Source organism: Triplophysa dalaica, chromosome 23 (genome assembly GCF_015846415.1).
Source record: "Triplophysa dalaica isolate WHDGS20190420 chromosome 23, ASM1584641v1, whole genome shotgun sequence".
Taxonomy (NCBI): domain Eukaryota; kingdom Metazoa; phylum Chordata; class Actinopteri; order Cypriniformes; family Nemacheilidae; genus Triplophysa; species Triplophysa dalaica.
Window position 1 is genome coordinate 12,510,731 of NC_079564.1, and position 25,712 is coordinate 12,536,442.

At 42.5% G+C, this 25,712-nt stretch overlaps 1 protein-coding gene across 1 annotated transcript in view; it reads right to left on the reverse strand.

Annotated features, from left to right (window-relative positions):
* Positions 1-5,391: 5,391 nt before the first annotated feature.
* Positions 5,392-25,712, reverse strand: part of LOC130413227 (meprin A subunit beta-like) — a 54,162-nt gene continuing 33,841 nt past the window's right edge. The window contains exons 2-16 of the mRNA XM_056738288.1: positions 13,195-13,256; positions 13,057-13,075; positions 12,493-12,534; positions 12,350-12,381; positions 12,195-12,273; positions 11,432-11,549; positions 11,187-11,362; positions 10,855-11,073; positions 8,878-9,033; positions 7,346-7,570; positions 6,675-7,118; positions 6,373-6,549; positions 6,141-6,249; positions 5,727-5,774; positions 5,392-5,520 (exon numbers count right to left, since the gene is read on the reverse strand). Of these exons, the coding sequence (XP_056594266.1) occupies positions 5,427-5,520; positions 5,727-5,774; positions 6,141-6,249; positions 6,373-6,549; positions 6,675-7,118; positions 7,346-7,570; positions 8,878-9,033; positions 10,855-11,073; positions 11,187-11,362; positions 11,432-11,549; positions 12,195-12,273; positions 12,350-12,381; positions 12,493-12,534; positions 13,057-13,075; positions 13,195-13,251 (1,995 nt within the window). The 5' untranslated portion in view covers positions 13,252-13,256 and the 3' untranslated portion in view covers positions 5,392-5,426. The remainder of the gene's footprint in view (positions 5,521-5,726; positions 5,775-6,140; positions 6,250-6,372; positions 6,550-6,674; positions 7,119-7,345; positions 7,571-8,877; positions 9,034-10,854; positions 11,074-11,186; positions 11,363-11,431; positions 11,550-12,194; positions 12,274-12,349; positions 12,382-12,492; positions 12,535-13,056; positions 13,076-13,194; positions 13,257-25,712) is intronic.

Sequence of the window (25,712 nt, forward strand, 5' to 3'; positions counted from 1 at the left end):
ATGTAACCATGTCTCGGTTTGAGGACTACTTTAGAGTCATTAGGCCCAAATTCAAGACAGGAGGGGCTCACAGAGAGCGCCTGCAGATCGCCCACACGTTTTACCGATGCTAATGCTAGAAGCAGAGCGGTTTTAAGTGTTAGGGGACGAAGGTCCTGGGACTGCAGAGGCTCGAAGGAAGGACCCTTGAGAGCTCTCAACACCCTGGGTAGATCCCATATGGGAACTGTGAGGGGGCGAGGAGGGCGTGGCCGCCTGGAACCCTTCAAAAACCGAACAACCAAATCGTTCTTCCCAACTCCTCGGCCTTCTATGGGGGCATGAGATGCTGCAATTGCTGCCACATAAACCTAGGCCGTGGAAGGGGAACGGCCCTTATCCATCAGCTCCTGCAGGAAGGACAGAATTAGTGATATGTCACAGTATTCTGGGTTTGCTCCGCGCATGGAGCACCAGCCAGAGAAGACAGACCACTTGAGGTTATAGAGTCGCCTTGTAGACGGAGCTCTAGCCTGTGATATCATATTTATGACGCTCTCGGGGAGGACCGTAGGCTCCTGTCGAGAGGCCAAAGGTGCAGAGCTCACAGTTCTGGCTGGGGGTGCCAAATCGTGTTGCCTGCCTGGAAGAGGAGGTCTCGTCTCAGAGGGATAGGCCACGGGGCTGCTACGAGCAGCTGAGACAGTTCTGCAACCCAAGGCTGGTTCTTCCAGAGTGGGGCTACGAACAGCACCTTGTGCTTCTGTTCTATGATCCTCTTTATCGTCTGTGGTATGAGAGAGATCGGAGGGAAGGCATTAAGAGACAATTGGGCCAGTTGTGGGCCAAGGCGTCCCTGTCCTACAAAAAGTAAGTTGGGCAATGAGTATTGTCTTTCGAGGCAAAGAGGTCGACTTCCGCTTTTCCGAAGACTTCACAGATTTTCTGAACCGACCTGGGGTGGAGCGTCCATTCCTCTGAAGGGACGTTTCTCCGAGATAGCATATCTGCTCCCTGGTCCAGGCCCTCAGTGAGCGCAGATTGAATTGGGCCCATTCCAAGAGGCGAAGTACGAGGGAAAAAAGGCGATTTTGAGGAGGGGCCTCCCTGGTGATTTATGTAGGACACTACTGTCATGCTGTCTGATCGGACTAAGACATGGCAGTCCTGTAAGACCGGTAGAAAGTAGCGAAGGGCTAGCCATACTGCCTGCATTTCCAGGTAGTTGATGTGCAGTCCCTTCTCCTGAATCGACCAGTGGCCGAAGGCCGGTGTGCCATCGCACAGAGCCCCCCAACCCGTGTTGGAGGCGTCCGTCGTGATCACCTTTCGTCTGCATGTGGTGCCCAGGGGCACACCCTGCTCCAGCCAGAGGGGATCCTTCCATGATGCTAGAGCGGATACACAGACTTGATCCGCCCAGATGCGTAGACGTCCGAGACGCCAACCGTGTGGCGGAACTCTTGGTTTTAGCCAGTACTGCAGCGGACGCATCCGAAGAACGCCCAACTGCAGTACTTGAGACGCAGAAGCCATGAGACCCAGCATCTTCTGAAACGCTTTGAGGGGGCGTGACGCTCCAGGTGTAAAGGAGGCCGCGAGCTGCTGAATAGCCAGAGCATGGTCTGGCGCGATTCTGGCCGTCATACGGATCGAAAGCCGCCCCCAGGAACGAAATTCGTTGGGGGACTTGGCATGGTTGATCCTGAGTCCCAGACATTCGACATGGCTGAGGAGGATGGAGCTGTGGGCCCGTAGTTCTTCCTCTGACTGTGCTAGAATCAGCCAGTCGTCGAGGTAGTTCAAAATGCGGATTCCCATCTGCCTGAGAGGGGATAGAGCCGCGTCCATGCACTTCTTGAAGGTGCGAGGAGCTAGAGACAACCCGAACGGAAGGACCATGTATTGATATGCAATCCCTTCGTAGGCGAATCTCAAGAATCGTCTGTGATGGGGGCTATCTGGATGTGAAAGTACGCGTCTTTCAGATCCAGTGAGAAAAACCAGTCCCCTGGCATATTTGCGAGAGGATCTATTTCAGTGTAATCATTCTGAAGCGCCATTTCATAAGAGCGAGGTTCAGATGTCTGAGATCGAGGATGGGGCGGAGACCACCATCCTTTTTGGGTACGAGGAAGTAGCGGCTGTAGAAGCCCGACTCGGTTTGATCTGGAGGAACTGGTTCTATGGCTCCTTTGTCCAGTGAGTTCCGCAACTCCGTGCGCAGAAGGTGTGCATTCGCGCTCTGAACACGGGTGGAGATGACCCCGCTGAACCGTGGGGGCCTGCGAGCGAACTGGAGAGAATATCCCCCAGATATTATGCTCATAACCCAATCCGATACCCCGGGGATGGCCTGCCAGCCCTCGACCCGTAGGGCAAGGGGTTGAATGCATTGGGGAGGTATGCCGCCTATTGGGAGTGGAAGAGGAAGATTGCTCTTTTTCTGACAATGTTTGTGTTTTATTAAAGTATCCGCTAGAACAGCGGTGGGTTGTGCGGGCATGAGAACAGACCCAGCATTTGCAACAACAAAGGTAAACACATTTTTGCCGGCACCCGGGACAGAACGGGGTGCTTGGGCACATACCAGAGCTTTCTTTAGAGGAGGTCCAGCAACAGCGAGACACAGTAACTTGTGCTGAGGGTGGGGGAAGCGTCTTCCCGAGCGAGAGCGTTGACGAGTCTCGCTTCCGGTAGCCTGAGCAGTGGGTGGCACAGCCTTGACAGGCTGCTGAGCCGGCGCTGGTTTGGGCCGAGCCGGAGCAGGTCTGGTTCCAGGTCTCTTTGGCAGGAAATGTTTCATGGCCTGCGAAGACTTCTGCGCTGCCGTGAAACGATCTGCGAAACCCGCCACTGCTGGTCCGAAGAGGCCGGTGGCGGAAATCGGAGCATCGAGGAAGGGGACCAAGCCTCCTTGATCTCAGTGAGTGTCAGCCATAGATGACGCTTGAGTACCACGAGGCTGGCCATGGATCTGCCTATCGCCTGGGCCGTGACCATGGTGGCGCGTAGAGCAAGATCCGTTGCGCTCTTTGAAGGGCGTGATGTCAGAGCCAGACTCGTCCATCCCCTGGAGAAGTTTGGCCTAGTATACCTGGAGCACTGCCATGGAATGCAGTGCTGAAGCCGCTTGGCCTGCAGACGAAATAGCTTGTCCAGCAAGGGCCCATGTGTTTCTGCAGGGAGGGATGAGCTGCTTTCGCCTTCCAACCAGTGGCCGAAGGCGGACACAGATGTGTGGCCACCGACTCATCCAGCCTTTTTCCTCTGCGCCGTCAACCGAGGTGAGAGCGGAGGAGGATGAGGGTCATAGGCGGGCCGAGTAGGGAGTGCGCCATGACCTGGTGAGTTCGTTGTGAACTTCCGGAAAAAACGGTGAAGTCCGCTGACAAGGGGCTGAGCGGCGCCCCGGCAGGAACCATTCGTCCAAGCAGCTGCGAGTGGGCTCCTCCGGAGAGGACAACTCCAAGCCCAGCTCTTCCACAGCCTTAGTGAGGAACCCGAAAAAGCTTGCAGTCCACACCCGGCGCGGGTCGTCTACAGACGGAAGGGGGGCGGGGTCGAAAGCCGAGCCCTACAGCTCCTCCGCGTCTGATGCCGCTAACGACATAGTGTTGTCTTCCTCGAATTCGCATCCGCCAAACGAAACCGTGTCACCGGCAGATGCCGATGGACGCATATCAGGCTGGATGAAGCAAACCGGCCAAATATCTCTCCGTGGAGAGAGCGAGGCATGCCGAACGGACGTGAGCTCGCTCTTTCCAGAGCGCTTAGTTCCTCTACCCCGTTGCTTCGTCTCCACTGTGGATTGAAGCGGGAGAGATCGAGGAGCGTAATCGCTCTCTGAAAAGAAAGCTATCCACGAGCGCAGAGAGGAGAGACTCATGCTCTCACACTGAGGCCATTCCGTCTCTCTGAGTGCGTCTTGAGCGTGGGAAACTCCCAAGCATGAGACGCACTCGCCGTGACCGTCAGCGGCGTGGAGGTGGACCCCACACGAGTGACAGGTACGGCGCGGCATTTGCAACAACACCGCAAGAAATTTGCTCGGAAAATTTGTCTTTTAGAGCTCTTTGCCGGATATCGGCAGGGAAAAGGATACAGCGCTGCTGAAACAAGCGGAATCGCTGAGCAGAGAGGTCCAATCCGCTGCAAGGCTCTTTCGACGGCGAAGCTATCAGTCCAGGTAGCGATGTAGAAGTCGTCGCTGAAGGAGAAGAGATCTGAAGACACTACGGCGATGTGTCTGCATATATAGCGATAAGCCCCGCCCCTTCTGGCGGGCTTCATCGCCATAGGTCCATGCAGCTTCGCTTCCATTGGCGCAAAGTTTTACTTTTAACGCACCAATGGCCGTGCAGTATTCACTGCGTTATTGAAAATCTTCAGTCATCGGAGAAAAAGGAGTTTTCCCCATAGCGTCCTGCTACGCAGTACGAGTGAAGTATCGAAAGGGAACTTATGTTACTTTCAGTTTATTTAGTCTTTAAGAATTTTTTATTTGACTTTTAGTATGTTTGTTAATCAAAAATCAGGCATTGCACATTCTTGCATGATTTTAGGAGCTCAAACTTTCCTCTAAAACTTTCTGTAAAGAAGACTTTTTCTGTCGTCCGTTGTTTTATTTGTTCCATTTCTGGAACAAGTGATAGTTATTAACGTGTTAGCGGTGACCTGCAATTCTCTCTCTAGACATTTCTTTCAGTCAGAGTGTGAAAATTAAATATATCAGTTTAGCAATAGAAAGAATAATAAAGAGTGTCGTTTTCTGTATTGTGAGCACCAAGAAATATGAATCAACATCCAAAGAAGCAACCGTTCTAAATAGAGCAGTGGCCGAGATCATTTGTATGGAACAAAACCCAATATACATTGTGGAAATGTGTGGATTTAAGCAGCTAGTATGAAAACTAGACAGCAAATATGAGTTGCAGCAGAACTTTTTTATGAACAAGGAAATACCAAAACTGTACACAGAAACTAGAGAGAAAGTAAAAGCAAAACTTGAAGGATCTAGATTGTATGTCTGCACAATAGACGTGTGGAGCAGCAGAACAATGCAGTCCTACATTGCATTATCTGCTCAAATTATCTGCTCAACCGCTCGGTAGAGAGTGCAATGCAACGCTTCACCATTTGTGCCCCACCGCTTTTGATGTGGTGGTGCCACCCCTGCAGTGTAGATTAGAGATCATGTTTATTTCCTTTAATGATAAACACAGACATCAGATTTTACAGTATGGCATATGCTTTAATCTGTGTATAATCTGCATCCTTGTACTTTTGGATTAAAATTCAAACACATTTTAATAACTTGTTATTAAAATAAAATTAAGTTAATTTGTATTTAACAATACAAATTGATAATTTACTAGATATAACAGATGGTTTAACATGGATCTAGGTATTAAATTAATATTTTGTTTTATTATTATTTCTCATGATTAATTCAGGAACAACAAAAACAAAACAACTAGCAAGATCATAGAGGAGGGAAGAGTCCTTGAGCTGGAACTACAGAAACTGCCTAGACAGACACTAAAAGAGAAAAGAAAGATACAGATGTGAGGAGGAAAGTTATTGATAAATACAAAATACATTTTAATACTAAACAGTGAACCTTAGAAGAGAATATTGTTCTCATATATTTGAGTGTTTGGGTTGCATGCTTTGTTTATGCAAAAGCCAATCTCAACCTTTTCAAGCCCTATGAAACTAAATAAGTACATGAGAATGTGACCTACGGGTTGGGTCCAAGTACAGTTGTAATGATTGGCTGAGGGGTAAGAGCCCTAAGCAAAAAACAACAACAAATAATTACACAATATCTTATTGGGTTACAATAAACTGGAAATATAACATATTTATCAGATCCTATTTTTGCATATTCAGTGAACCCATTTGAGCTTTACTTTGTGCCACAAGTGTCTAAAATATCAACATCAGTCATATTTACAAAGGTTGATAAAAGGAGTTCCCTTTCTGGCGGTCTCTCGACGTTTTGTAAAACCGACAGATGGGGTTCGCCCTTGAGAACCTATCAACTCTGACTACTTTTGGAAAAGGCCAATAAAATTGGCAAATTAAATTTGAATGCCTCGACACAACGTTTCGTTCCCTCCATCAGGGAATTGAGGTTACAAACCAAGACGATTTACCTGGAAACACATGGACCCTGACTGATATTTTCATTAACCGTAGCGTTGATATGCTTCACTTTCACATTTGGACAGGGTACAGATTCATACTGAAGCAGCCATGAGAGATCTAAGACAAAGTATTCTGGATTAGTAACAACATTTATATTCACAGATAAAAGTGTTATCTCAGGAGCAGCTGTGGACCATGTGAACATCATTAAAATCGGTTCTTTGAAGTCACCAAACCTACCTTTCATGCTGAAGAGAAATATGATGTCACCACCCTTGAGAAAGTCTCTTTTAGTGAGCTCATCTTTGTACATGAAATACTGATAGCCAAATCCACGTGAAACAAATACAGATTCATTGCCAATAATGGTTTGAGTTCCATTGATTCGAGGATTGTTCCAGAAATATGTGCCATCTTCTATAAAAAAATGGGACAAAGAGGTCTTAAGGGATATTAATAACTTCATGTTTAGCTCTGATGTGACAAGATATTTAAATAACAGATGAAGAGTGATGGTGAAAACAGGTGAAATACTGTCTCACCAGTAACCAAAGTTGGGTCTGTGGTGATGCTGCTCTCATAGGACATGCGTCTCTGCATGTGTGGATTCTGGTCAAGCACCTGGAAGGTCACTTGTCTCCATGGACAAGGCCACTGCAGCTTATCATCAAACTCACCAGACACCAGACGGACATACATCGAAAAGTAAGTCACATAATTCCTCAAGAACACCTGATAGCGATAACCGTCACTAGAGTAATACAAGGGACTGTATATGTCAGAACCAGTCGGTATTTCATTCATGAGCTTCTCAAAGTTCCTTATCTGCCATATGTGAGGACATTCGGTCTGTGAAATATTGATATCGTCCAATGAGAAACCACCACTGGAGTTTCCAGCTCCTTTACGGGCTTCAAATACGACCTGGAAGGTTTTATTTGCATTTAGTGGCACGTGGTGCAGCTGCCAGTAGTTATTAGGCCGTCCTGCAAAGAATTATCACAAAGTGTCACTTTGAGAAACCTCTGGACAGTATACTTCGACTTAATTTGCAAAAGGAGATTTAGTGCTTCGTGTTTTTGGTAGTTACAGTATATTCTTTGGTGACTGTTTTACAATAGCACTGATGTTGGAAAGACTAAAGACTGAAATGACGTGCCCTCTTGTAGATTATTGTTTAATTGTGTTTTTATTCTGTAGCAGCGAGTAAGACCTGTGATCTGGTCCATGAGTCTCAAAGCTCCTCTTCTGTCTGCGGCGTCACAATATTCCCTGATCCAGATGTTGAGCTGGTCATTCTCATTGGCACTGTGATAGTAATAGAACTGCAGGCACTGAACTTTGCAATCTCTTGTCGGGGTCATTTCTCTGCTCTCCAGTCGAGCCAAGTCGCCCTCATTTCTCCCCACTGCATTGAAGTGCATGAAGAAAGAGGTGCCTGCAGGTAATAATATCAGTTTCATTGACATATTAGACGTCCGAGATGAAAACAATTTTATTGTAACTTTTTTAAATACAAAACCCTTCCCAACACATCCTTTCAATTTTCCCTTCTCACGGTTTCTCCTCTAGTGGGTTTCAATTTGTTTAGCAGACACTTTTACCTAAGGTGACTTGCGACATTTCATGGGTTCATTTATAACCCAATGTTTGTTTTTGTCCATATTTCACCCAACCATGTCTAGTAATATGACAAGAGTTTCGACTAGAAACCTGTTTTTTCCTGAAGTTGTACAGCAGGTACCGTCATAACCAAGTTGTTGTTGTTATAGGCGTAGTACATCTCAGCTGATCATCTGTCATCAGTGACAAGTGACATAAAAACCTTTAAGCAAACACTTAGTTAAAGGGATAAGGGAAGTCTTAATGAAAATGGATGATCTAAAGGCTGTCAAGAAGTATTTTCTCTTAACTGCTAAGTGTTTACTTAAGTTCTTTAGGTTTCTTTTTGACATTTAAAATTTTTGAGAGATATCATTACTTCCTTGGATACTAAAGATAGGTGATTATAAAAAAATTGTCAGTTATTTGATGGGAAGCAGATTTGGGGGATATTTATGTAATATAATATTGTGACCTTTTTCTACACATTCTCAGTCCCAACTTGTCACCCATTGAAGTTTGGTTAACACCCTTACGCTTCCCTTTTTATTGCGCAGAGTGCCCTTTAGTGTCAGTTTTCAACCTTTCAACCTTTGGCATCAAAACACAGACAAGATGGGCATGCAGTTTTTACCGTTACTACAAAATTATATACTAGTGTTTCAATATACAATGAGGTATAATTAATTTAAACTTACACAGCCAGGATAACTGTATTTGCTTTACACAGTCATTCTGGAATTTGCGTAACGCATTTAGTTAGTATAAATAAATGTATGTTTGCAACGCAAGTTGTAATACTTTAAACAGTTTTTGACCACAGTTGACCATAGTCCATTTTATCTAAACTATGGAAACTCAGTTGTGGCCATTTTTTGTGAGAACCATTAAATGCGCCTTGAACTGATGTGTGAGAGAAAGAACCGAAAAGCAAAGAAGTACCCTGCACAGCCGAAACTGAAGCTTAAGGGTGTCCTATGCTTGGAAAAGTGACGCAGAAGGGCGCTAACCAAGCGTCCAAACTTGACAAGTTGGGAGTGAGAATGTGCAGCACCATCTCTACATACCACGCTAAAAAGGAAAATGCACGACTTGCAGATATTTAAAATGAAACATTCAAACGACATTCACTGAAAATCTCACCATTTGACTCTTTGCTCCAGTAGGTGTGGTCAGTTACATTGACATCGCTCACTGAACTCACCCTCTGCCATCCGTGTTCAGATGAAGAACAAACACTCATCTTACACAGAGACTCGTCATCAAAACTACAGTGGTCAAGGAAAGACGTGGATGAATCTGGAACACAAATGAAACGTTCGTAAACAAATGAGGAAACAAAAAGGATTAAAGCGTTTCCATGTGACATGTTTCAAGTGACATTCTTGTGTCTTTTGTTGTTTGTCCAGTACGGTGTACCACAGTCCAGTACGGTGTACCACAGGGCTCAGTCTTGGGACCCCTGCTCTTCGCATTATACATGCTACCTCTAGGAGATATAATAAAGCGACACGGAATTAGCTTTCACTGTTATGCTGATGATACTCAACTTTATATTTCCTCGATGCCTCATGAAACCCAGCAGTTTCATCGAATAAAGGATTGCATAGTTGACTTAAAAATGTGGATGAGTAACAATTTTTTACTACTAAACTCGGACAAAACAGAAGTGTTACTTACTGGACCGAAAACTGCTATGCGTAACAACCAAGAATACTGCTTAACGATTGACGGATGCTCCATAAAATCCTCGTCATCAGCTAAGAATCTTGGCGTTGTATTCGACAGTACTCTCTCATTTGAAAGCCATGTCGCAAACACCTGTAAAATTGCATTTTTCCATCTTAAGAATATATCTAAATTACGTCATATACTGTCACTTTCAGATGCAGAGAAATTAATTCATGCATTCATGACATCAAGACTAGATTACTGTAATGCACTTCTAGGTGGTTGCCCTGCGGGCCTATTACAAAAACTGCAACTGGTTCAAAACGCGGCAGCTCGAGTTCTTACACGTACAAAAAAGTATGAGCATATAACCCCGGTTCTGTCAACCTTGCACTGTTTACCTATAAAGCATCGCATTAACTTTAAGATCTTGCTTATTACCTATAAAGCCCTACATGGTCTAGCGCCGCAGTATTTGAATGAACTTCTATTGTATTACAGACCTCCACGTACATTACGCTCTAAGGGGTCCTGTCAGTTGGTAATACCTAGAATTTCAAAATCAAGTGCAGGTGGTAGATCGTTTTCTTATCTAGCGCCTAAACTTTGGAATATTCTTCCCTGCACGGTCCGGGAGGCAGACACACTCTGTCAGTTTAAATCCAGACTAAAGACTCATCTTTTTAATCTTGCATACACTACACCTCCATAATATTAATCCTCAGAGGATTTAGGCTGCATTATCTAGATCAACCGGAACCAGGAACACATCCAACAACAAATGATGCACTTGTTGCATCAAAGAGTGCAGAACAGTACTCTACTCTCAGCCAGTCTTGTCTCTTTGTTCCAAGGTTACCGCAGGATGCAGTTCATGCCCAGACCTGATGGCAGAGCTGAGAATGGAAAGCGGTGACCTGACAAGTGCTAAGAGGATAGAGCTGGATAAAGGACGCGACAACTTTGTTTTTCCTACAACATTTCAAATGCTATTAGATTGTTAATGATAATCTTTAATCCTTAATTTTTATATTTTTACTAAGCCTTGTTGTGCAAGCACTGTTGAGCTTGTGCAGAGGCAGCAGCTTTTGCCAGAGGGGAACTGGAATCCCCTGGTTGGGCCTGGGTTCCCCTGAGGTTTTTTTTCTCGATGGGAGTTTTGGGTTCCTCACCACCGTTTGCATATTGTTTTGCACTATCTGCCTGGCCGGGGGGGCTGCTTTAGAATTCATACTTGTATTAAATGTGTCTCATGTACAGCTGCTTTGTAACAATGAAAATTGTAAAAAGCGCTATATAAATAAAGTTGAGTTGAGTTGAGTTGAGTTTGTGGTGTTGTGTAACTCTGACACGTACCAGCAGTATTTATCAGACCTTCAAAAATTCCTTGTGTTACATTAAATAGAATCCACCCTGTAATAAAGGTTATAAAGATGACAAAAAACTTACTGCATTTGTAGAGTAAGTTGAGCTCAACAGCATCATATTCACTCATGCCCAGACGCTGACCAATCACATTCTCAAACTCAGGACGTCTGGTGATGATTGTGGATCCTTTACCATTGCTGAAGGCATTTTTATCATAATGCATCACAGACATGTAGTCATACGGTGTGCCTTGGATGCTTGTTACACTCTCACTGTATTTATCAAAATTGCTCTCTTTGCCTGAAATTAAAAAATACTAAAGTTATCATGCTGGGTTGTTGATAAGGCAAAACTCATGGTGTATTTATATGTATACTTGAATGAACAAAATAGGTGAAACATTATAGGACTACCTGAGAGGATGTTTTCAATTTTTATTGTCACATAATCATCTCTGTCATATCTTGACTGTTCATGGTAAAATCCCAGTGCGTGAAGAAACTCGTGCTCAACAATGCCTATGATTCCACAGCCGTTACCAATGGAAAGACTCTGACCCGGGGAACTCCGCCCGATATATGACCAACACCTGCAAAATCATCATCAATTGATCTATGTGTAGTCTATATATACATTATTTAATGGAACTGTACTGTACCCATCAAAGTACTCCACGGAGATGTAAAATTCTTCTGTCGTCCTGAGCTTAAAGTCAATACATGATTTCAGTCTGAACTGCTCAAAAGCTCTCAGTATAACTCCTTTATAGTCCACACCTATAACCACAATCAAAACCAATCAAGTACACACAAAAACTGAAATCTAAGAAAGTCAAAAGATCTTCATTCTGAAAAAGAAATGTCTTTTTTTTAGTCACACACAAACAGTAAAGAACATGACATGCTAGACTGTACATTTAGCAGGTACATGTTAGCTCATTTTAAGTTAGAAACACACCACAGCTATGCAAGTTGCTGTTCAAGTGCAACCAGATTTATGTTCTAAATTTAAGATAAAGAGCACCCGAATGAAGGACACAGACTTCTTGTCAGATCAATATTTCTGACAGACTCATCTCTATGCAGGTGACAGGTTGTCTTACAGCTGCACTCTCTCGATATGTTGGGCCTTGATTTAAATAAATCTTGTAAATATCATGCAAATTATTATTTCCATAATACATCAAGTTATGTTATGTTATGTACGCAAAATGTTCCGCAAGATATTCTAATAATGGTTTGTTGAAAATATAATTCTAAAGACTGTTACACTGACAGGAATTTTCAGTATTAACTTTGTAATAACATACATTTACTGTTTCAGAGAACACAACGTAACTTTGAAAAAGTTGAAATTTGAAGGATAAAAACACATACAGTATATTTATAAACATACTTGAAAGAAACAACACATTGTCTTACTCAGATCAGCACTCAGCACGTAGGGGACAGGGATTTCCCATCTGGATTGTTTATCCAAAAGTGAACTCTTTTGCCTTGACTTTAAAGCAGATAATATGCAGTGATTATTAGCAGGAAATATGTATGATAATATCTGCCAGGATACTAGAACTCACCACCATGATGTCTCCCTCTTTAAGATGTAAATCTAATGCCATAAAACACATATGCTCACATTTGATGAAAACATTATAGACACTGAAATATTTGTGTTACATTTCTGCTTTACTGAGTTATTTATATAATACAGCAGTTTTACCTTTGTTTATATCAGGAATGTTTTTCCGTTCCTCATCAACATCTTATAGAAAGTAGAAAGAAAGAAAAGAAAGAAAGAAAGAAAAGAAAAACAAGAGGTTTATTTTCGATGTAGAGTTGTGTTCATTGTGTTTAATCACATAAAATGTTATTTTCAAGTAAACTGAGATATTGTCTCTGTGTGATTTCAATACCAAACTTCATTTTGATATGAGAGTAGTAGCTAAAATCTCTTGTTATAGGTTTCAATCAAAATGTTAATAGTATGCATATGGCGTCGCTGTATATCAGGAACATGGTGTTATAAGACATTAATAAACAAAAGTTTATACATGTTGTATAGTCTTTAAGAGACGTACAAACAGAAGTTAAGTATATGAATTGTACAGTGATTTGTAATAAAATTCAAACGTCTTTGATGATGTAAACTTAATTTAATTTACAAAATGCTGGAAAACAACATGATGTAAAGAAACACATAAAGTACTTTATTACATATAAATATACAAAATCACATTACAGTAACTTTAAAATGAAGTTAATATTGACTTTATGTTTTACTCACTAGTTACAGTTGATGAAGGCTGAGGAGGAAATGAGAAAGCAATATTAAAACTACTCAAAAATCAATATTACCATTATATATACACTAACCTAACACATATACACCTTAGAGTCTGTTCTTATTTACTGTTAAACTTACCATTGGTGATACAGGGCAAAAAGCCATGCTCATTAGAAGAAGAGCCCACAAAATCATCTTTCCTGTAAATCATATTTATCAAATGTTAGTGTTGCTCAAAATGTAAAATAATACAATAGATTATATAATCATTTTAACTCAGTGTATTCAAATCCATACCATTTAACTTTAGTTAGAATTTATTAATAATAAGTTTAATTACTATCCCAGGTACATGTAAGATCAAAATCAATGTTAAAAATCTTCTTACCCACTGTCGAGTATGTTAAAAAATAGAAATCGTCTTTCAGTCACTCAGGCTTTTAAATGAAATCCCTTCCTGCACGTCAAGTTAATTTAGTCAGTGACGTTCTTCCTCATTTCTGCAACTATGACCTTTGTAAACACGCCTTCTTCTTGGATTTATCAGAGGGGATAAATAGTTTTTTGGATTTCTTGTTTTTGTGGATTCCTGGGATTTTTCCGTTTAACTGCCTGTTTTGTTCCCCTTTCTTTGGACATTAAAACCTGTTTGAATTGCAATTCTGAGGTGTTCTTCCTGATTTGACACCAAGTTTGACAACCTTTCTCATACACCACACTCTGTGATAAGGCTATTTTTATTTGTATTTTATAATCTAATAATTTAGCACATAATAGTTATTGAAAATTTTTTATATTATGTTACATTTTTAAAACATTTAACACATAATAACCATATTATGGTGTGTAATATGTGTGGCACAGACTTGTACATGTGTGACTTTTTTTACTTTTTGTTAAGAATGTAAGTAAGCTTAATGGATGCTGTGAGGGTATGAATTACTCACCCTCAAGTCGTTTGATAACCCTTGGACTTCATTCTTCTTCAAAACACAGGAAATTGTGGAATAAGGACTTTGTTTTTGTAATACTTGCTTTGTTTGAAAAGTGTTGTTTTACGTTTTAAGGTTACAAGAATTTTCAGTATATTTACTTTTTTTGTTAAGCGGATGCTTTTATTCAATGTATTTTGAGACGAAGGAGCACATAACATTATGTCCAATGAGCTATAAACTACAGTATAAGTGTTTGTTTATTTGAAGGCTAATTCAGACAGTGAATGTGGAATGCATATTATTTTTAGCCTTTTTATAATAATAATGTGACAAGCAGAGGGATAATGAGTGTCAGGTGCGCTTTGCACCGGTCTCGCATCTCTCACAGAGGAGCTTTCTTCCTGACATTGAATATTGTTACACAGGGGAAGAAGGGATATGCTGTCAGAGAGTCCTCGCTGATGTGGGTTATAGCGATGCTGAAGAGGTCGGGCAGTGAGGAAGAGTGATGACCGCGAGTGGCTGGAGATGGTGCTGGAGCAAGTATACATCGGGTGGGACGGAGCGCTCGCTGCCGTGCTCCTGGGTCGAGGTGGCCTGGCTGCCATTCCGGGAGGGAGCGGAGGAATCGTCGCAATGGGCCGGAGACTGCTGCCGTCCGCCGTGACGGAGAGGAGCATAAAACAGGGCAATTGCCGCCAGTGGGAGGATGAAGATCCAGGTGTCCAACCGAGCATCCAGAACCATTGCATGGCACCCTAAGGAATAGTTTCACGGCTGGCTGAGGATTGAGCGGCAGTGTGTCCGGGAATCGGAACAAGATTTTTTTTCCCTCTTTCCCTCGTTTGTCTCTGTCGCTACTGGTGCTGCCATCTCCTTTTCTCTCCCCTCTTCTGTCCTTACTCTAGGTGCTGCGGCCACCAAGACTGGCCTCCGTGGGGGAATTTAGCGCAGTCTCGTGAGTCCCCCCACTCTTTTAGGGGCGATGTGACAAGCAGACTGGAAAGAGGGCTCTGAGGGAACGGCGTGAGGCCGGTGACTATAATGAGCATCAGCTGCCCGTTGCACCAGTCTCGCATCTTTTATAAAGGAGCTCCGGAAGCATAAAAGGAGAAGCAACAACAGTGAAGGACGAGAGAGAACCAGGCAGGGATTTTATGTTTTGCTTTATTGTGGGCCGGCAGCCGACCGTGAGGGAGCTGCCGGCACTTTACATTTACATTTATATTTTGTTATTTGTTTATTTTTAGTTGATTTGACGTTTGCCAATTCCTGCCTCCTTTCTTCTTACTTTGATTGTTTCTCAGAATTATAGTTATGCCCTATTAATCATCTGGATTGTGTAGAAGGGTAATGTTACTGGAGCACATGTTAAAAATAAGCAAAATCGAGAAAAGAGAGATTGGACATAGATTAATGAACTAAAAATAGCTGACTGCTGGAACACTTTTACATGCGGCCTATTTGAGATTTTTTCGTCAATATAGAGCTATGCATTTATTAATACTGAAATAGTGATTTCTTCCCCAAAACAGATTAACCTAACACTTATACGATTTAAACTATGTTAAGACTTTTACAATCATAGCAGAAGTACCAAATCAAGCTGTCACTTACTCTACATTAAGCAAGCCGCAAATAGCGACATACAGGTGTATAGCACGTTGCATCGTATTGTCTTGATTTAAAACCCACTTGATATTATTTGCCAGTAGTTTAAGATCATATTTTTGTTTAATCATGCCCGCATTCTCCACCAATTATTTAGGGGATTTAATGAGGAACAGTATTATTTAAACACTATTCAGCAACAAATTTGAAAGAATTATCATGAGCTTTGTTCAAAATTATAATAAATATATTATCCATCACCGCTTGTAAGGGAAACAAATCTAAACTCAATTTGGGATTACTTATACTTATCTGGGTCAAATTTTATGATTTGGGGAAATCACTTAGCATTACCAGCAGTTAGCAAGAATCTGCATGTTTATGTTTTTTGGATTATGCAAACAATGTCACGTGTGAAATAAAAAAGGACTTTATTACCTAGACAAGATACATACTAATCAAACATACACACACATACAGTAGAGTTTAACATTGGAAGAAGGTTGAAGTTGAAGCAGAGAGAAGAACAGAGCATGAATTTATGGCAGTATTTGATATTCAAAAGTCAATAGCCTGAACAAAACATCAGCTTATTACTTGTAAAGCAAATTTGTTAAAAGGATTAATGATGCTCTATGCATCCACTGATAAGACCAAGTATGATACTTGCGTGTCTTGCCACTCAAAAAAAAGAACGTTTCGTGATGCAGTTTTTTTCTGAGGCTCCAGTTGATCTTGGCTGAAAGTGATCAGAGAGAACCTTTTTGATGCAGAGGATCTGTACATGGAAAGACAAGGCTGCAACCTGGCACAAACTTATGGGTGTAGGTGAAGAGAAAAGAGAGAAAAATACAGCACAAAATGGAAGATACACTGGTCTGTCTAACCCTAACCCTAACACATCCTTAAAACGTGACTGACCCAATCAGGAGATGGCACCTTTGGGGGGAAAGTTAATTGTCTTTGTGTTCCAACATGGTGTTTTGCATGTGAAAGCTGATTGGATGTTCACTAAGAAAACGTCTAAGACTTCAATAAAACTAATATGAAAAGAGTTACCAAAACACAACAAACACTAACACCAAAGCGGCCATTCCCCGCGATCGCATTTTTCAAACTTTAGTTAGTGTGTAATATTATATTATTTATGCTATACATAAATAGTATAGAATCCTGAGATAGGCGCAGGCTCCCCGTGACCCGAGGTAGTTCGGATAAGCGGTAGAAAATGGATGGATGGATGGATAAATAGTATAATATACCAACAGCCACTGACAGCATCATCCCATGCAACACACAGCTGCAGATCTGAGTCCTCACGAAGAGAGCCAGACTTACCTAGGCCTGACTCACAGGAGCTCCTGAAACTAGTAAGAGAGCTTGTCACAAAATTCTCACCCAAGATTTAATGATGTCTTGACAGCTGCTGTCCCACCACTCCAGGAAGCACTGATGGTAAAGGAGTCCACCCGAGCTACCTACATTGCATGCTGGTCAAAAGTCCTAAGTTTTGAGATCTCAGCGAGCGTGATGGGTTGTAACGTGATAAAAGCTCGGTTAAGTAAGTAGGTGCTAAACCGTTCAGGGCTTTGTAAGTAATTAAAATAATTTTAAAATCAATGCGATACTTAATGGGTAGCCAGTGAAGCGATGATAAAACTGGGGTTATGTGATCGTATTTTCTTGACCTAGTAAGAACTGTGGCAGCTGCATTCTGAACTAACTGTAGTTTGTTTATCGATGATACAGGACAACCACTAAGTAGAGCATTACAATAGTCAAGCTGTGAGGTCACAAATGCATGAATAAGCTTTTCTGCGTCTGCAACACATAAACTATTTCGTAATTTGGCAACATTTCTAAGGTGGAAGAAGGCTGTTTTTGTGATATTTGAGATGTGATTTTTAAATGACAGGTTGCCGTCTAATATAACGCCTAGGTCTTTAACTGTATTTGTTGGAGTAACAGTGCAGCTTTCAATTTGCAGGCTGTAATCGGAGATATTCTGTTTACTTGATTTTGGTGCTATAAGTAATATTTCTGTTTTGCTAGAGTTTAAAAGGAGGAAATTTCTAGTCATCCAATGTTTTATGTCCTCGATGCACTCTGCCAGTTTGGATAGCTTAAAGGAATCATCTGGTCTTGATGAGATATATAGCTGAGTATCATCTGCATAACAGTGGAAGCTAATTCCATGTTTTCTAATAATGTTGCCGAGGGGCAGCATGTATATGGAGAAAAGCAAGGGTCCTAAAACCGATCCCTGAGGTAATCCATAATTGACTTGCGTAAGATTTGACGATTTCCCATTTAAATGGACGTATTGATATCGGTCTGTTAAGTAAGATCTGAACCATTGCAGTGCCTGTCCCTGAATACCGATATAATGGTGTAAACGATCTAGTAGTATTTTATGGTCTACAGTATCGAAAGCAGCACTAAGGTCAAGCAGGACTAAGAGTGAGATGTTACCTTTATCTGAAGCAATAAGAAGGTCATTTGTAATTCTAACGAGCGCAGTTTCAGTGCTGTGATGCGGTCTAAAGCCAGACTGAAACTTTTCGTGCATGTCATTATTTTGTAGGAAGGTACACAGTTGAGTTGACACTACTTTTTCTAGTATTTTAGACAAGTACGGGAGATTTGAAATCGGTCTATAGCTTCCATGTTCATTTGGGTCTAAGTTTGGTTTTTTGATAAGAGGCTTAATTACAGCCAGCTTAAAGGGTCCTGGGACATGTCCTAGATTAATAGACGAGTTGATTATGTTACAAATGGGCTCAATTACAGCAGGTAGTAACTCTTTTAATAAAGTAGTCGGAATGGGGTCTAATAAGCATGTCGTCAGTTTGGATGTTGCAATAATTTTAATTAAATCTTCCTGACTTATTGGAGAAAAACACTCTAGCTTTTCTTTTTGGGTGACGGTTGAAACTAATTCTTCCGACAAACTTGGAGGTTTGGTTTTAGCTATGTTGTCTCGTATTATTTCGATTTTCTCGGTAAAAAAATTCATGAATTCATTGCTACCAAGGTGCGGCGGAATACCCAGGTCAGGTGGAGTCTGTTTGTTTGTTAATTTAGCAATTGTACTAAATAAAAACCTTGGATTGTTTTTGTTATTTTCTATGAGGTTACGGAAGTGCTCGGCTTTTGCTGCTTTTAGTGACTTTTTGTAACAGCTTGCACTCTCTTTCCATGCAATTTTAAAGACCTCTAATTGGGTTTGTTTCCATTTTCGCTCCATTTTACGCGTTTCTCTTTTTAGGGCGCGAGTGGTGTTATTATACCATGGTGCTATGTTCTTTTCATTTATCCTTTTTGACTTCACAGGTGCGACCGCTTCTAATGTATTAGAGAAAATAGTGCCCATGTTGCTGGTCATGTCATCGAGCAATTTTATATTCGTTGGAAAGGTTATTGGAGAAGTCAGATCTGGCAAGTTCTTTACGAAACTATCTTTACAGATATACAACTGATTTCTGCAGTGCGCAGTGTACATGTTATAAGATGGTGATCGGAAACATCGTCGCTTTGAGGTATAATATCGATATTGGTTAGATCGGCTCCGTGAGATATAATCAAGTCTAGGGTATGATTAAGACGATGAGTAGGTCTATTGATGTATTGTGTTACACCACAAGAGTCTAGTAGTTCTTTAAACGCCACAGCTAATGGATCGTTAGCACTGTCTACGTGGATATTAAAATCTCCAACAATCAGTACTTTATCGACGTTAACCAATAGATCCGATAAGAAGTCTGCGAACTCTATCAGAAAATTAGTGTAAGGCCCAGGGGGTCTATACACAGTAACCAATGTAAGAGAGACCAATGATTTTTTACTTTTGTTTGGAACTGTTATGTTCAACGCAAGCATTTCAAATGATTTAAATGTATGCATTGTTCTCCGAGTAACGGTAAGAAAGTCTCTAAAGATTGTTGCGACACCACCACCTTGACCAACCGGACGTGGCTCATGAATATAACCGTAGCTTGGAGGAGTAGACTCATTTAGACCAAAATAATCATTTGGCTTAAGCCAGGTTTCAGTGAGGCAAAGTATATCAAAACTGTTGTCTGTGATCATTTCATTTACAATAACTGCTTTTGGATTTAGTGATCTAATATTAAGTAGCCCAAACTTTAGATGTTGGTTTTGCTCATTAAATATATTGTCTTTTGGTTTAATCATGATAAGATTTTTTCTAGGACTTTTAAATAAATTATTATTTGGTTGTATTATTCGGGGGACAGACACAGTCTCTATGCATTTGAAAGCAGTAACATTCTTAACAGTTGGGTGAGAAGAACACAGACTGAAGTTAAAATTTGTACTTACTAGTCACTACATAGAAGGATTAGCAAAAGAAGAGGAAGAACAATAACAAAATTCACTCGTCATGTTTTTTATTGGAAATAGAAATGGTTATGGGGGGGCACGGTGGCTTAGTGGTTAGCACGTTCGCCTCACACCTCCAGGGTTGGGTGTTCGATTCCCGCTTCCGACTTGTGTGTGTGGTGTTTGCATGTTCTCCCCGTGCCTCGGGGGTTTCCTCCCCTGGTCCAAAGACATGCATGGTAGGTTGAATGGGATCTCTGGAAAAAATTGTCCGTGAGTGCGTGAGTGCGTGAATGAGTGAGTGTGTATGCCCTGCGACGGGTTGGCACTCCATCCAGGGTGTATCCTGCCTTGATGCCCGATGACTCCTGAGATAGGCACAGGCTCCCCATGACCCGAGGTAGTTCGGATAAGCGGTAGAAAATGGAATAGAAATGGTTATTTTGTTGGGGTTAGAAGTGAAATTTGCGCTAATGGCGGACCACAAGAGAGAGCGTCAATCTGTTTCGTCAAAAAAGAGAAAATACAATGCAGCAAGGCGAAGTCGAGACAAAAAACGAAATAAAACCTGAATAAAGATCAGTGTGGCTTTTCCCAAATGGAGGTAAGTTTGTCTAATTTCCGCTATATAAGTGAACTGTTTGTTTGATAGATTTAGCTAATAGATGAGCTGATCATCAAGAGAAGTAGCGTTTTTCCTTGTAAATATTTAGCACTTTGTAATTGTACTAGAAGTCCTTGTTGCATGGCCGTGTGCAAGTCAAGTTAGAAATCATGTTAACAATCATAATTTGCACAAATCGGGTTTAAGTTATATTATAAGACTGCTTAGCTTTCACATCCTCTCTTGTGCAGTCCTCCCGGGTAACGTTAGGTCCTCTGCTTCTCCCCGCCCTGCCTGCATCTCCAACACCCCTATCTCTCCAATCTCTTCCTCTCCCTCTTACTACCTGTGATAAGTCCTCTAATTGACTGTGTGATGATAAGAAAAACGTCTGCTAAGACTTTCGCGGTTAGATTACATGCCTTTAGCATTAGCAAGCGGTTTGAATAGGTTGTAAATTACGAACCAAGTTACCGTGACAAAAAATGCTTTGTATAATAAGCGAAAAAATTCACTGACACAATGTTAAACAGTAAATGATGAATTAAGTAACCTTTATTTATTTATTTTTCTTTGAAATAAGCGTCGTCACTTGACTTGCAGAGGTTACTCTCCGCTGTCTCAGACGACGACATCTCTGTCCTGTGTCCGTTACTTCAGTCTGTTGTTCGCCTGTGAGACGTAGATTGCAATTATCAACACCACCGATAATGGCCGCTATCATTTACGGAACCCTTTTGTCCTTTGACGGCAACCGTAGCTTCTCTAATGGGAGGGAGAGGGGGGTAGCTGAGCTGTAGGTTGCAATTTCCTACATCGCCAATAGTGGCCTCTGAAACTTACACACAGAACCTTTAATGTTAATGTTTGTTGTGTTTTGGTTAACTCTTTCATATTGGTTTTATCAAACTCTTAGAAGTTTTCATAGTGAACATCCAATCAGCTTCCACATGCAAAACACCATGTGAAAGACAAAGACAATTAACATTCCCTCCAAAGTTGCCATCTCCTGATTGGCCAGACCTTCTGTCCAGGGTTGTATTGGGGAGTGGGTGAGTGGCGGGTGTTGCCGTCAGTCTTTTGACGGCAGATGGCTTGTTGGATGTGGTGATGGGCTGAGTCCCAAAGCCTCTCGCATTCCCGAAACCATTCGTCCACTGCTAGCACTGTGGAAGGGTCTCCCTACCAGGGAAAAAAGGGGGTTGGTAGCAGAGTTTGCACTGGAAAGGGGTTAATCCGGTGGAAGATTGTGGGAGAAAGTTATGTGCATACTCGGCCCAGGCCAGATAGCGGTGCCAGCTGTATTGTTGGTCGTGGCATTAGGACCTCAGGTATCTCCCAATGTCTTGGATCTTGCGCTCAGCTGGCCGTTGGATTGGGGGTGAAAGCCGGAGGTGAGACTGGCGGTAACTTCTAGATATTTGAAAAAAGCCTTCCAGACCTGGGAGATGAGTTGGGGCCCTCTGTCTGACACGACGTCATCCGGAATCTAAGAATAGAGTATGCTGAGTCCATGAGGGAAACACGAAACTCCGGTGGAACGAAGGTTCTTCCCTCAGTACCTCACGGCGGAGCTTGGGGAATGTTGGTACTGATCTCCTGATCTAGTTTCCATAGAATGGGATTGAGGAAGGCGGTTTGAGGAAGAATGGTCTCTGGGGGAGAAGAGTCTGACTGAGTCGGAAACAGACATGACAAGGCATCGGCTTTAATATTCTTGGTTTCTCTTTGTGAGGTAACCGTGAAATTAAAGTGGGTTGAGAATAACGCCCATCTGGCCTGTCGATGGTTCAATCTTCTTGCCTCTTTCAGGTATTCCAGATTGCGGTGATCCTTAATAACTGTGAAAGTTTTTTGCTCCCTGCAGCCAATGCCACCATTCCTCCAAGGCCAGTTTAATGGCCAGCAGTTCCCAGTTACAAATATCATAATTTTGTTCCGCAGGGGACAGTTTGCGGGAGAAGTAGGCACATGGATGGAGGCGTGGTGGGCTCCCCTCCTGAGAGAGCACTGCACCCACCCCCGAGATAGATTTGTCTACTTTGATTATGAAGGGGAGGTCTGGGTTAGGGAGGCAGAGAGTGGGTGCAGTACTCTAGGCTCCTCTGATGGTTTCCAATGCTCGGAGGGCTTTGGTGCTCTAAGACAGAGATTTGGACCAGGTGCTGGTCATGGAGGTAAGGGTGTACTGCAATGGTGCTGAAGTTTACGAATCCTAGGAGTCGCAGGAGTTCACTCACTGATGCGGGTTGGGGCCAATTCTTGACGGCATCCACATTCCTCTGGTCCATGGTGACTGAGTTGTAACTCGTGAGATAGGTAAGGAAGTGGATTGTGGACTGGTGGAATTCACATTTCTTAAGTTTGAGGAACAGATTGTGGTGACAGAGATGTTGAAGAACCTGGGTGACATGAAGAGAATGTTCAGCAGGGTTGTTGGAATAAATTATTATGTGGTAGATGTATATGATGAGGACGTTATTGAGCTAGTTTATGAAGATCTCATTCATAAAACTTTGGAATATTGCCGGAGCGTTGACAAGTCCGAAGGGCATGACGATGTATTCATAATGCCCTGATGGGGTGATGAAAGCTTCTTTCCACTCATCTCCAGATCTGATTCATATGAGGTTGTAGGCGTTCCGTAAGTCCAGTTTAGTGAAGATGGCGGCGTTGTGAAGGCGTTCCAGAGGAACCAGAGGAAGGGGGTAAGTTAACTTCATGGTATGGGAATTTAGTGTCCAGTAATCAATGCACGGTCGCAAACCTCCTTTCTTCTTGCCCACAAAAAAATCTGGAAGCGGCAGGAGAGGTAGATGGTCGTATGTTATTCTGCGGCAACGCCTGTGAGATGTACTCATCAATGGCCCTCTGTTCTGGGATGGAAAGGGTATAGATGCTTCCTTTGGGCATCGATGGCGCAGTCCCATGGCCGATGAGGAGGAAGTTTGGCTGCCAATTGCCTGGAGTAAATGTACTGGAACGCCCAGTATTCCGGAGATAAAGAAGCTGGAGTCTTCTTACTGATAATCTTGACCAAAGTGGAATTCAGCGAGAGTTCAGACGTCTCCGAAAGGGGCAGAGTATTGGGGTATACCACAGTGGTTCTTCCAGACGTCGCTCCATTTTAACACCTCTCAGCAAAGCTCTGCCTGATCTATGAGGGCCTGTGCTGAGAAAGACAGAAGAGGAGAAATGATATTGTAATGCTTTCTTGACATGTAGTAGGGGAACAGATCGTACTAACCGCATGTCGTGGTGGTCGGATAGCACTGATGAAGAAGTTGCTGTTGAAGAAGTAGAACCAAGTTGGCTAGGGGATCCGGTTGTGGAGGTGGGGTAGACATCATAATACCTTTAGGTCAGATCTTCTATAACGAGACACACGACACAAACACGAAGGACACCAATGTAACTAAATCCACCTTATAAAGCAACAAAGGAAGTTCAACAGCAAACTTGAGACAGGAAACATTCACAGGAATAAGGAACAGGTAAACATACACAGCAACAATAACAGTAAACAAGGAACATCCACGGGTACAAAAAACAAAATACATCCAAGGGAGTTAGAGGTAAGTATCTCGGTAACATTTAAACAACTAGACCTAACCATGATGAATGGGAGAGTGCTGGTCATATGTGGTGTGACTGTAATCAATGATGGTGAGTGAGTGCACAGAGTTCTAGGAAGTGGAGTCCATAACTAAAAGTCCGGTGAGAGAGTGAGGGGAAGTGTTTGAAGAGGTGCTGGTACACGGGCATGGCCGGAGCTGATACTGCGGATGTAACCGATGTTAATAGTGAAGTATTTTAACTCCAGAGCAAATGCAACACAGTCCTTTTTCAGATTGTTGAACGTTACCTGTGTGTAATACCGTGTGTTTGTCACAGTTGTTTCTTGACCAATCCTAGTCTTGTTCCTGTTTATATCCTATGTTTGTACAGTTTTTTGCTTCCCCCTTTCGTTTGGCATTTTTCCTATTTAATAGTGCCATAGTATTTTTTCCCCACTTCGTAGTCTCAAGTGCATTGCTTTTTGCTCTGAAGTTTTGTTTCCCTTTAGTCACCGTTGGCGTCCCAGATATCCCTCCTCTCTTTCATCTATCCATCAACAGCCATCTCTCTCTGCAGGAATCAGCCAGCGGGTCGAGGCTTCGCCCTGTTGTGTGCTCTCCCTTCAAGGGTCAGAATCGCGTGTTTTGGTCGGATTCTCCCAAAGTGGTTTTCTCTCTCCCGTGATTCTAGTTGCTGAGACCGGTGTCCTGTTGTGGATTCTAGTGATGAACTGTCAATAAAGCACTCTATTCCTGCAATTCTCTGCAATCTCTGTACCTTCACAATCATGACATATAGTGTAGTGTACTGCAAAGCATTACACAAATCTTTCCAAAGTCATGACCAATGTAGTTTCTAGAATTAAGAGTCTCAATTAATATGATTACATCAGCAACTGTTGATAATAAAGCTGATACAATGAAAAAGTAATTTTTCTGAAAATCTAATAAAGATTATACAATTGTGCATACATTTAAAGTATTGATATATTTAATAAAATAATTAATAGCAATTATAGTTTTATAAACACATAACTTAAATAATTTAATTTTATGATTTTTATCTCGCACTTTATACACTGATGCAGATTAAAGTCTTCAGTGAAAAAACAATTCAAATTTATAACGTTGTTCTACATTCAAAAATGTTATGCTTCCCAGACCTGCAGGATGGCCATGGCGTAGAGAGAGGAGGCAGCCTGGCCCGCGGCAGCGCAAGCCTTCGACACCAGTGATGCCGAAGTCCTACACACCTTGGACGGTAGGCATGGCCGATTTCCCCAGGTTCCACCCGGGGGATCTCGACGTAGCTTTTGGCAGCCCCACCATCGAGGGAAGTGAGGGAGCTGGTTTGACTGGAGCGGACCGTGAGTGGAGGGCTCCAAGTTTTACACAGCTCCTCATGCACCTCCGGGAAAAAAAATGGCACCCGGGGTGGGCGCAGTTTGCACCGCGCTCCGACCTCAGGAACCACGTATTCCCGGGTTAGCATGGCTGACATCACTTCTGCTTACTCCTGAGCTCGACCCCCCTGGGGGGGAGCTCGTATCCGTCATTAGAAGAAATCTCTAACACCTCCGGAACCGCCGAGACGCTCAGGGGAAGGCT